Genomic DNA, 13555 nt, shown 5'->3' with positions numbered 1-13555 from the left:
GGGTCCGTAGATTATACCATAACCCATCAGCAACGGTAAAATTACCAGGCGGCAATAACCAGAGGTTCGAGATCACAAATGGTACTCGACAGGGGTGCCCCTTGTCTCCTCTCCTCTTTGCATTAACCATAGAACCATTGGCATCAGCAATACGACTCAATAGTGACATCCAAGGCATAGAAATTGGACAAAGGCAGCACAAGATATCCTTATTTGCAGATGATGTCATATTAACCCTCTCCAAACCCCAAATTTCCCTACCCAACCTTCATAAAGAACTCCACGATTTTGGACAAATATCAGGTTATAAGATAAACCAAGACAAATCGGAGGCCCTGATTCTAAGCCTGCCAGAGCCAGAGGTGAAACTCCTCCAATTAAACTTTAACTACCGTTGGAGCTCCTCCTGTATCAAATACTTGGGAGTTAAGATATCGAGGACCTACCAAACTCTATACCAACATAACTATCCGGCCCTGTTCAAAAAAATTAAACAAGACCTAGACAAGTGGGGAGCATACCAAATATCATGGATCGGGAGGATGATCTCGGTTAAAATGAACATACTCCCTAGGTTACTATATTATTTCCAGACACTCCCGGTCCACATCCCTGGCTCAGAATTAAAGAATATTCAAAAATCAATTTTCCATTTTATTTGGCAAGGTAAAAAACCTAGAGTCGCCAAAACGGTTCTTCTGGCCCCAAGGGGGAGAGGAGGAATGGGAGTTCCAGACGTGTCAAGATACTACCTGGCCGCACAACTACGACAGGCAGTGGTCTGGAACACTAACCCAAAACAATACTGTTGGCTAGGTATAGAAACATATTATGCCGGGACGCCTTCACTACCAGCTTGCCTTTGGTCCATGAGTAAGGAGGACATGCCAAGTAGCAAATTCCAATTAGGCCCGATGAGACACACTTGGGAAACTTGGACGAAATGCAGACATAAATTTAAGCTCACATCACCTCACTCCCAACTTACACCAATTCACAAAAACCCAAAATTCCCACCTGGCTGTGAGCCCAGACAACTTGACCAATTTGAAACCAAAAACATTAGAGCAATTGCCGACTTCCTGAGCTTTGGGCAGTTCCTGAGTTTTCAAAATCTACGAACCAAATATGAACTAAGAGACCTAAACGTCTTCAAATATCTACAAATTCGGCACTTTATTCAAACATTATCCCCAACGTTGGAATTTCCCCCTCTCACTGGCTTTGAAAGGCTCTGCAGGGAGCCTGACCATCAGAAAGGTCTCATAACACAAATATGTGCAGAGCTGGAGAGAGCCTCAGAAGCTCCAACACATGACTATATGCTGCATTGGGCAGCTGAATTGGGCATTGTTATAGACCGAGAGGATTGGGAAAGTATTTGGGAAACAGCCTCAGGAACTTCCATATGCACCACAATAAAAGAGAACATTTATAAAATCCTGTTCCGCTGGTATCTTACCCCAGCTAAAATTAGCCAAATCTACCCACTGGCCTCCGATCTATGCTGGAGAGGCTGCAGTCATCGGGGGGACATGGCCCACATCTGGTGGTCATGTCCAGAAATTCAAAAATACTGGGAAATAATACATAATCTTATAAAAGAGGTCACAGACCTCACAATCCCAATTGAACCGCTGACCTACCTATTGGCCAGGCCTTTAGAGAAACTGGACCGACCAACAGGCAAATTAATCTCCTTGATCCTAACGGCGGCGAGATGTGCGGTGGCGGCCGCTTGGAAGAAAGTGTCCCCCCCCTCCAGACAGACGGTTATAAACAGGATTAATGAAGTCAAAGACATGGAGAGACTGTCTGCATTCGTAAAAAGGTCCACCACTGCCTTCAACAAAACTTGGGATCCGTGGTATACACGTATGACCCAGGCCAATAGAACTACCTTCTGAGGATAGACTTGGAGGTCCTAACAGGAGACGACAACTGCTTGAACAAACCAGGACAAGGGGGTGACACACCCACCTCCCCCCCCCCCACTCTTCTCCTTCCCTTCTACCCTCTTTCTGTTTCAACTCCGCGCCATCCCGATTGACCCCGGAGGAACAGGGGGACGCGGAGTCTCTCTCTCTCTTTCTCCTAAAAATGTTGATAACTGTATTAGGCCATATATGATCTGTTTTTAGCCAATTTGTTAACAATTACTACTGCCTAATAAAAAAAATTGGAAAAAAAAAAAAAAAAAAAACCTACCAAGTGCTTAGTAAGGATGGCGGAAGTCTTGTACCTAGTGCATAGGATGGGTGGAGGGCACCTCAGCCAGAACCAGCTAAGGTAGAGGCAGTAGTGCAGTGGCCCACTCCCCAAATCAAGAAGCAGGTTATGGCTTTCCTAGGCACCGCAGGCTACTATACAAAGTTTGTTCCCCAGTATAGTGCCATTGCCAAACCCCTGACTGACTTGACCCAGAAGCGACTGTCTGTGCTGGTAGTCTGGTCTTCAGCCTGTGAAGCTGCATTCCAGGCTTTAAAGGCTGCATTAGCCAGTGCACCCATCCTCGCTGCTCCAGAGTATTCCAAGAAGTTTATGGTGCAGACTGATTGTCACGGTAACTTTATGACAAGATATAATTTACACCAAAATACCTGGGTTGAACTGAACGAGGCTTAGATATGATAAAATATAATTTATTCCTTGAAAAAGGTGAACACACAAGATATACAAATAACAGACAAAATATAGACACTTACTTAAGATGGAATGATAAAACAGTCAAATCTGGACTGACAGTTCATACAGCAATCTTGAAAATCACAAAGACCATAGCGCATAGGCTGAGCCTTGTTTATATACAATTATTTCCCATTGAACACAACCTAAACCCAGCCCCTCTCATAAATCAGTGGTGAGGTTGACAGTCTTCCCCAGAGTAAAACTCCTCCCACCCAAGGACGTTTAAAAAACTGCTTTTCCTATCTAAATAACTTCATAACTTCAGTTCAGTAATACTTACTGGCACGCGAGTCATATTAATACATTGTGGCACGCATGACGCTCCCAATGAGACTAAATATTACAGTGTAATACTAAAATTAAGATAGATATTAATATCTGTCTCTTAGTACCTGCTAGACATCATGTGTCTGTAATCATTATGTGCAAAACGGTCCCACGAATACACACATGTAGTTTTTAGCACGTTCAGCCAAGGACATCTCATAATAATCTTATATTTAATAAGGTCACTCATTCTGATATCTCCTTCTGTAACCACACCCCTGGCCCCCATAAACCCCTTGTCAACAAATCCTTCGAAGCTGGGCCTCCTGGTTAGAGAACGTTTGTCACAGGTGCTATATTTCACACCCAATGCTCCAGACATGGGCCTAGCTGTCTCTACCAGCAATATACCCTTGGCGTGCAAATTAGGTATTAACATACTGTACACTAAACCCGCTCTGTACTTTTCACACCCAACTTCAATCAAGCCTTTTAAAGCCCAGATATTTCTGAAAAGACACCACACATATGTGTATTTTCCTAAAACTGTAGCTCATTAACCCCTTAAGCCTCCCGCATCAACCCCAGTGTATGTGTTGGTGCAAACACTGGGATGAGACAATACATTTATACAGGGGAATAAACAGGTGGATTCTGAAGCAAGGTAAAAAAACATTACTGGACCCCAGTCCAGTTAACCCCTTGCTTCCCCAGTGAGAGCAGGGGTGGCCAAATGGGGTGTAACCCCTTTAATACCGGGTTGTAAAAAAAAGGCAAAAATTTACTATTTAGCCTAATTGCTTCCTGTGATCAAATAAAACAAAATGTACTTTGAGAAAGGTATTGGTCTCTGACTCCACTTCCATCATAGCATATGTAAACTGTATGGGTATTTGGGCGATTCCTAATTCTCTCTCTCTCTCTCTCTCTAGAGAGAAAACAGTATACAGGATATAGATTTTCCAGGTTTGTAAAGATGCTGGTCTTAGAGACAGCTAAATGGTGGGATATGATCACTAGAGAAAAACATCTTCAATGTTAAAGGTTACCCAGAGGTTTGCGATTTCTCTAACAACCTTCTTTGATCTCGATGACCAATTTTTCATGACAGCATGGAATATAATTCTTGATAATTGTTTGTATCAACTAATAAGACTATTGGTGGCGCACCATCCAAATTATTGAATCAGTTAGACAATAAGATTAATGAAATGAAGGAACAATTAAATCCACATGAATTTAAACGTAAAGACAAAGATTCAACAGAAAATTGAAAGATTGGAGAGAAATATTATTCAAATTAAACAAAAGAAATTCCATAGAGACACTGGAAATTATACTAGAAATAAGGTTAAGAATAGAGCTACCAGACACTTCCGGTGACGTCGTCGTGCATGGTTACCAGAGGGAACAGCTCCGGAGTCCCTCCATATGAAAATCAATAGAACAAGCTCCAATCGTGGCAAAAAGTTTCCAAAACTGCTGAGTTTTATATCATCACAACCAGGATGTCAAACAAACTGAAAAAAAACTGCAATCTCAGAGCATTTTCTCTTTTTTTGTGCCGAATCAAAGATTCACGGTGCACTGTGAAACCTCTCAAGATGGCGCTGCGGCATGCGCACCAGAAGACCCTACCCGGGAGCAAGAGCCTGCGGTGCCAGGAGGGAGTGGAAACCTCTCCAAAGATTACATGGAACAACTGTTCGGGAGAATGCGACAAGGGTTTCAGGAAGACCTTACAAAAGCGATCAATAGCCTAAAATCTGACCTAAACTCCCTCTCGTAGAGGACGGACTTTTTAGAAAGTAAAGTGGAAGAAATTGGCTTGGCTCACTCATCGGCTGAAGATGAGGTCAACCGGATGAGTTTTGAGATCCGAGCTCTCAAGGTGTGCATTGAGGACCAAGAGAACCGGGACCGGCTGCAAAACCTGCGGGTGCGCAATATACCGGAAACGGTCTCCGCGGACACCCTATGTTCATACCTAAACGAGTTGTTTATATTCCTGGTACCGGAGTTATGCCAGGAAGAAATAGAAGTGGACCATGCGTATAGATCACCAGGACCCAAATCTGCAGACCCGAAAAGATCCAGAGATGTCCTAATCCGATTTCACTCCTATTCAATCAAGGAAATGGTCCTGACAGCTAGCAGGGAAAAAGGGGTCCTAAAGTTCAAGAATGACCCCATTGAAATATACAGTGATCTGTCAAGAACCACCATAGACAGACAGAGGGAGATGAGACCCATAACACAAACCCTGAGAGATAACAGGGTACGTTATCGCTGGGGATTCCCCTTCAAACTTGTGGTGCAGGCAGAGGGGAAGTGATGCGCGGGTTGCGCATGGCACGTACGCCGTCATGAGAAGGGGTGGCTAGCCCGGTAATAAAGGGGTTACCCCCCAGCTAGCCACCCCTACCATCGTGTGGGAGGCGAGGGGATAACTATAAAAATGGTTAAATGTATTTTTATTCCCCTGCCTCAGTACAATGTGTATTCCCCTTTGGTTGTAATGTATTTTCCTGATTACATGTGTGCTGATCCTATAGTGGCTACACCAAGCACATACACTGGGATCAGGAAAGGGTTAACTGTGTTTGTATGTTTATAGCCCTTTGTTACCCTTCCCGCCTTTTCACCCACCATTTTCCGGCACTGTCCATAGGTCGCCATTGGAGTGCCATAGAAGTCAATGGAGATTGCAAGGTTTTTGACCTTATACCTAGGAAGACCAGCAGATGGCGCCCGAGAGGATGAGCGGAGCTTCCTCATTGAAATGAATGGCGTAATGCATTTCAATGGGAAATACCTTGAGTCCGCTTTCCAAGAACGAGGTGATACATTAGAACCGCGTTGGTTGACTGCCAAACCACAGTATCCGAGTACCGCTACTATTTCAATGAAAAGAGCTTTTGATCGCTAAATTGCCGTGGGAACTCGGTTACGGCCAAGTTCACCATCAATTAAAGTTGATAACTCCGGTTCTGGGGCAGCTAGCAATAAAATTATTTTTGCCCCTAACTCGTGGGGACCCCCTCACTCGACGCCAACAGGGTCCGACGGGCAATGGCCGCGAGAAAGGGTCGCACCCGCCACGAGGGTCGCTGCCATTGACCACAATGGCGGAGAAAAGCCGCTAGGTTAAAACGGCTAAGTGTAAAATTGTATAAACTTGAAATCCGTATCTCCGGTTCGTTGAGGGCTAGAGGACTGGGATTCGGGCCACCATGTAGTCACCCCTCCGGCATGGTTGCATGGCCATTCCCAGCCCTCTCAGGCTAACCGAACGGAGTACGGTTCACTGTGTAAAGTGTGGTTCTGCCATTGACTCCAATGGCGGAGAAATGCAGTCTGTTTAACATGAGGGATAATACTGATTTCCCATTGACTCCAATGGCGGAGAAAACCCCATTGTTCCCTATGGGGAATAAGGTGAAAGTCGTAACTCCGGTTTGGTGGGTCGTATGAAGCTGAGATTTGGCCACCATGTAAAGTCACCTCCGGCATGGGGACATGGCAAATTTCAGCCGTCTCAGACACAATGAACGGATTATATTTAGGTATAAAGATTGTGAAATATATAATGTATATCCCTGCCTACTAAAAAGCCCGCCAAAGTTACTGGCCCGGGAGGTATGTTAATGGCCAGGGGGCGAAAGTGTGTCTATAGGGAATACCCTGATCAAAGGCTCCCCCACCCTGATTAAGTATTCTAGGGCGGGGAAGAGCAGGACGTGGATACTTGTATTAAGTGCCATAATTCACACCTAAAGTCAGAGTTTTCCTGTCCAGATCCCCATCTGGCAGACTTGGAGACACCAGCTTTTTAGAGTGGGGCTAAGGAAATGGATCTCTGACTAGAGGAATGCCAACGCCCTGTGGGCAGGTACTATCTTGCTTCCCACGTGAGTTGTGAAAAAGTATATGTGAGGCACTCCTCTATGAGGGATATGCTATAATAAAATCAAATGAACAATTCAACCAATATGTGAAAGTGCTCAAATGTGTATAAGTGATAACTTCTATAATACAAAGTGTATAAAGTAAACGTCGCAGCTCAACCCTTTAAAGAGAAGGTCCAAGTTCTCCTGGAATGGATAGTACAGAGTAGCTTTTGGGGAGCGCAGATGTCACCATATGTGGAATAAATATATATATATATATATATATATAATATAATATAGTGTAGTAATTCCAATAAAAACGACAACTAGATATACACAGAAATGGGCCTCACACTTTCCCAATAGGGTAACAGCAATATGTAAATCAATGTGGTCTAGATTCGTCCCATTGATAGAAGGCCTTCTAAGTTAACTTTTTCTTTGAAAAAGAACGCTGCGACGTTCGAAATGCATTGGATGGGTCTTTTGCCACATTAAAGTGCCCTTTTAATCATTTTTTTGTCCTGGTTTCTTCCTGCTCCGTTTGTGCTGGTGCGCTTTTTGGTCTCCCTTTTCCCTGTATTGCATTGAGTAGCTGCACAGCCTGCCTGCCTGCCCTACCAGGATGTGAGTACTTGTATATTTTTCAGGGGAACCTGCCAATGAGACTGATGGTGAGTGGGTTGCACCACACACCACCTGTCTTCAGGAGGATAGTACCCATTATATGACACAATAGGTACTATATCAATTGTTAGTACCCTGGTACAGTGGTCTGGCTTATTATCATTTTGAGATATACCTGCATTTGAGCGCTTCAGCTATTTTCCATATTGAATCGAATGCGACTATGATATGATAAATATAGTTTATTCCTTGAAAAAGGTGAACACAAAATATACAAATAACACACAGAATATGAACACTTAGGGTTTGGGCAATGAAGCAATCAGGATCTGGATTGGCAATTCATTCAGGCATCAGGTAACAAGTAGATGTTGTAACGAAGACCCTGGGCATAGAGCTTACAATCAGTTATATAGGATTTAAGCCCTATCCCTTAACATTGGTTGTCAGGTATTGGTTACCAATTACCTCCACCCAATTACCCCTTGCCACCTCACGTGGGAAGCAAGGTAATACCTGACAACAGGGGTGGGCATTATTCTAATCAGGGGCTCATTTCCCTAGCCCCCCTCCCAAAAGACTGGCATCTCCTAGTCTGTCTTTTGAGTCCCTGGACAGGAAAACCTTTGTCTGGAGGTGTGATTTCTAACACCTACAGAACTACTCAAATCATGCTCTTCTCTGCCCTAGCATACATAATCAGGGTGGGGGAGCCTTTGATCAGGGGGCCTGTTGTAGACATATAGGCGCCCCCTGAACATTAACATACTGCAGAGCCAGTATCTTTCCCGGGCTTTTATGCCAGACACCAAATACAGTATATTTCTACAATTATATATATATTAAAATAATCCGTCTGGCTGGGCCGAGTGGGCTACAAATTGCCAGATCCTCATGCCGGAGGGGATTCTACACGGTGGCCAATTTTCAGCTCGCTGGGACCCACCAAACCGGAGTTATAGAAATACACTTTAAATGCACATTTACAGACATTGTATTTCTCTGCCATTTAAGTCAATGGCAGAAACCCAAACTAAACAATTAACCTGCCTCCATTCTGTTGGTCAGAGAGGGTCGGTATTTGCCATGCAGTCATGCCGGAATGATGACTACATGCTGGACAAATCCCAGCTCTCTAGTCTGCACAGAACCAGAGTTATGGACTTCAGGTTTTTACAGTTTTACACTTAGCCATTTCCTCGCGGCTTTTACCTCCATTGGAATCCATGGGGCCGGCGCTGCCATAGGAAATGCCTGGGCCGGCGTCGCCGTAGGATTCAATGGGACCTCCGCTACAATTGGAATCAATGGGAAATACACACTTTTTTACAGTTAATCCTACTCCGTTTGGTTGAGGGCTGGAAATTGCCATGCAGTCATGCCGGAGCAGTGACTACATCCTGGTCAAATCCCAGCCCTCTGGTCCCCACGGAACCGGAGCTATGGGTTTTCAGTTTACACTGTTTTGGACTTCGTGTTTGAAAGCCATGTGGCTTTCTCCGCCATTGCGGATAATGGTGCGACCCTCGTGGCGAGTGCGACCCTTTCTCGCCGCCATTATCGGACCCGGTTGGGGTCGAGTGAAGGGGTTCCTAGGATCTAGGGGGGAAAAGAATTTTATTCCTGGGTGCCCTAGAACAAACGTTTCCCACATCAATTGGTCGTGAACTTGACTGTAGCCTAGTTCCCACGCCAATTACGTGATCAAAGCTCTTTCATAGAGATTGTATCCGCTTTTGAGGTTTGCGGTTTGGCTGGCTGCCAGCTCGTCTCCGGAGATCGGCCTCGAGGAATCCCCATTGAAATGCATTGCTCCATTCACTTTCAATGGGGAAACGCCACTCCTCCTGTCGGGCGCCACCTGCAGGTCTTCTGTGATATCGGTCCCAAATCACCGGAATCTCCATAGGGTTACATGGGCTCCAATTGCGACCTATGGAGATGCTGCAAAATGGAGACTGCAAAGGCGGGAAATGGGACAAAGGGCAATAAACATGTAAATGCAATTAACCCTTTCCCTCCCGACCTGATCCCAGTGTATGTGTTTGCTGCATACACTGTAAAGGTACAAACACCAATAATTGTACCCATACACATTTCTATCAAATAGAACACATTTAACCATGAGACAGGGGAATAAAAATACATGAACTCCCTCTAAATGTGGGAATAGGAAAACCAAGGGACATGCTTTTGGTTATGAAGCAGGGGAACATATGTATAACTACATTTCTGGTTAACCCCTCACTTCGCAGACGGTTGAAGGGGGTGCCTAATGGGGTGACCCCTTTATTACTCGCTTCGCACCCCTCCCCCGTCACACTGTGCTACTTTTTTCACAAGAAGGGCCACATCAAAGCCCAATGCCCAGACCATGAGCTGTCTGGCAGGGAACCCCATCAGGGGCACCGCTCACAAGCTGCTAAGGGGTCAGATGCCCGTGTCTGGATGACCCCCACAGAGGATGCAAGCCCAGCCGTGGAAACAACCCCCAGAGGGACGTCCCATGGAGAACCTGCCCTTGTCTCCCCCGTGCCAGGCGCAGTGAGCAGAGGCTGTTGAAGTGCATCAGTCGAGATGCAGCCTGCAGATCACCTGAGCAGGCACCCAGGGATGGTTACCGTTGATGACCAGCAAGCAGGCAGCTTGCCAGATTTGTGTGCTGCTGTTATTCTGATGCAGCCAGAAGATTTGAGGGGGGAGGGCGTTTTGTCCAGGGTAACTGCTGAGATGCGCCTTGGCAGTAACCTGGAACCAGCGTCCTGAATGTTTGCTGTGGAATTGCCTGCAGTTGCGGCGATTCCTTGGAGCCTGACATCAGGGAGCGCAGCAGAAAGCACTCCAGTTCCCCTGCATTTGGAACCTACGTTTCCAGAGGTCTTTGAGGAGACCAGTGAGGTAAGCCAGGCCCAGTCACAGACTGACAATGACTTACTGTTCCCTATTAACACGTCACGCGGTGTATACCTCGGAATACCCATGTCATGGCGCGGGATTTCTTCCAACCGTACCGCCTTAAGACGCAAGTGCAGGCGAGTGTATAAAATGGCATTTGTGTTCTGGCTTTTAAAAACCTGAAATTGACACAGTAGCACAGTACTGTACACATTACAATTCATTCATTTCATTGCATTTAATTGCACACAATCCATGAAATTCAAGCAAAGCCACCGCGATAAACACGTGTGCCTGGGGCGATTGGCCGCGTTTATGCCGCGTGGAGTACAGCAGCGCACACGAAAATGGCACCGTGATTTGTTCGAATAACGGCCGCTGCATTTGTTCCTTCACCCCCCCCATAAACTATTGTTTTATTTTGCTATATGTGAACTGTGATGATAGGGGGTAGCCAGCCTTCATTAATAAAGGTCACGTCTGGCTGGTTACCCCTGAACCCATATGTAAAGAGCTGAAGTGTTAGCTCTTGGGACTAGTTGTGCACCTATTGTAAGGATCCGCGCTGCGGGTATACCCGCATCCAGAGCCTCCTTACTTTTATTACAGTTGGTTCGGGCTCCCCGGCGGCGTTCCCCACCGCTGGCTGCTGTCCCCGCACCTCCAGGGCGCGGACCCAGGCCGCCATTAGTTGGTGCCGGATGCCCGACTCCGCCGACGCACGCATCTTGCGTGTCTCTGCCCCTGCCCCGTCACCTCTGCCTCCTAGGTTCCTCTTTCCCACCTGACCCTTCCTCTGTCCGTCCCTCTGCTCCTCCCCTTCTTCTGACTGCTCTCAAACCCTCCGGTACGTCTCTCCTATTCTCCACCTCCTCTGACGCGGCGCACGTACCTTACACGCCCCTGCCCCATCAGCTACACCTCCCAGGTCCTTTTTCCCTTGTCCGTCCCTCCGCTCCTCCCCTTACTCAGACCACTCCCAAAGCCTCTGGTAATTCTCCCCGATCTGGGTCTTACTCAGGTCACTCCTCTGTTCCTCCCCTCAATCCGATTGACCCCAACTCTCACACTCTGCTCTCCTATCAGGTCCTTCTTCGGGCCGCTCCTCTGTCACACCCCTTCCCCTGATTGGTCCCAGGCCCCTATTTAATCCCCCTTCACCATTTCCTCTTTGCTCTGCATATCTTCTGTACCTTGGTGCTGTCTGCTGTTGCCTGGCCTCTCTTGTCTTTCAGTGTCTGTTCATGTCCCTGGAAATTCTGCTGACCTCCCTGGATTTGACCTTTTGCTTTGGACTCTACTACGCTGCTCTCTGGAACCCTTTGGACTTTGCTTTGGACTTTCTACGCTGCAGACTTCTACTACCCCTGGACACGGCACACGGACAATCTACTACGCTGCTCTCTCGTACCCAAGACCCTTGGCTTACGAACTTTACTCTTCTACGCCGGAGCTGTCAAGTACGGTATCATTTATATTCTTGTTACCCGGACCATCTAAGCTACTTCCACACTCCGGCCGTGCCCCCGTTTACTGTTAGGTGTGTGGTATTTCTCATTTCCACCTCAGTCCCGGGGTCTCGCCTGGCTTGTGGACAGGCCGAGCGTTACACCTATATGTGTTTCCCTATATTTCTGTTCTCATTTTACGGTCCCCTGCAGGAATGTAAGCTAGGGATGCCAGTTATAGTTAGGATCCCTGTTAGGAAATAGCGGCAAGACAGGGACTTTGGGAGCATGAGATTAAGGGAAATTAGGGAGCAACTAGGGTTGAAAAAACTGTAATGTTTTGCTGACCAGAGTAGCCGGTAGTACTTTTATGTTACCCGCAAATAGTGTATAATTTGCGGGTACCCGTCAGTACATAAGGACGGGGAGGGCTATTGAAGTCCCATGTAACGTATAACAAAAACCTGATCTGTTTAGGGGATTTTGGGGTTCCCTTTGTCCCAGAGTCCTGAAACTTCAGGAGTGTAAGTTTTAGGTGGGATATTTGGGGCGAAAATGTATTCCTTTTGTTTGCAGGAGTTCGGGGAGCCGAGATACTGGTAGTCCCCTAATTCTCCCTGGCGTGCAGGCACAATATGCGAATACGCGAGGAGAATTAGTGTCCCCCAGACTCCTGGTTTTCGAGCCCAAGTATCCTAGACGCAGTTCCCTCACGGGTATAAGGTTTCAAAAGAGATATGAGTTGATTAAGATAGTGTATTGTGTTTTATACCTTATGTATTAATGTCTATACAGACAGAAGTGGATTAGCATTCCAATGAAACCAGCCCAAGCAATGTGATTCCCTGTGTTATTTGCAAAGACATACAGGTGTGTAGCACATGGTGAGAGGGAAGGGCTGTGGACTTGCTATCTTCAGAGAAAGCCTTTGTCTCACCTAGACCCAGAGGGGCCGGGACCACAGGGGGTATGGGGCTAGCCAGGGTATCGGTTGCTGGATTAAAAACTCATAGGCACGATTCCCATTGGCTGCACGATCACAATCCATGCTCTAATTGGCTGCCAGCCCCCTCAATGTAATAGATATGCAGAAAGCCCTATATAAGGGAGAGCAGTGTAGCAGATAAATCCCTTTTTGTTGGAGATTTGAAGAGACAAGGAGAGAGAGGCTATGTGAGCCTGTGTGGACCTGCTGGAGCTGCTGGCGGGCTGTTAAAAGGTGCTTCTGGGTGAGAGAGCTACACACCAGCAGAGAAGCACTGGAAAAGCCCAGCCAGTAGGGTAAGCAAGAATCTTATGGATCAGGGTAATCCTTTTGCTGAAGGAGGCACCATGCACTTAGGTATGTTAGTGTCTCCCCCCAGTCCACTAGTGTGATGTGTATTTTACCTGTGTATTTTGTTGAATATTTGTGTGCTTGCACGAATAAACCCCATTTTATTTAATAACACTGTCTTTGCTAGTGTAAATTATCCCAGAAGGTTTTAAAAGGTGTTACAAGTCCTGGTCTCCAGTGACAAACTCATTTCTGTATGTATGTCTTCTTACCCAGTGAGCTGAAGGTTTGGCGATTCTCCATCATGATGTCCTCGTAAAGCTCCTTGTGTCCTCCTAAATACTCCCACTCCTCCAAGGAGAAATAGACAGCAACATCATCACACTTTATAGGTATCTGAAACACAAAGAATCACCTACTAAATATCCAAACATAACAATTGGTTCTGTAAGAATCTTTTACAT

The 13555-nt window shown here is 46.2% G+C and overlaps 1 protein-coding gene across 4 annotated transcripts in view; it reads right to left on the bottom strand.

The window, feature by feature from the left end:
• LOC142469114 (uncharacterized) overlaps positions 1–13555 on the bottom strand; it is a 48892-nt gene that overhangs the window by 17665 nt on the left and 17672 nt on the right. For all 4 annotated transcript variants that reach the window (XM_075576035.1, XM_075576033.1, XM_075576036.1 and 1 more), the window contains one exon: positions 13364–13487. In XM_075576035.1, coding sequence (XP_075432150.1) covers positions 13364–13487 — 124 coding nt within the window. The remainder of the gene's footprint in view (positions 1–13363; positions 13488–13555) is intronic.

This window comes from Ascaphus truei, chromosome 18, assembly GCF_040206685.1.
Source record: "Ascaphus truei isolate aAscTru1 chromosome 18, aAscTru1.hap1, whole genome shotgun sequence".
NCBI classification, from domain to species: domain Eukaryota; kingdom Metazoa; phylum Chordata; class Amphibia; order Anura; family Ascaphidae; genus Ascaphus; species Ascaphus truei.
Note: the sequence above shows the minus strand (reverse complement) of the source record. Positions and strands in the feature narration are given on the sequence as shown.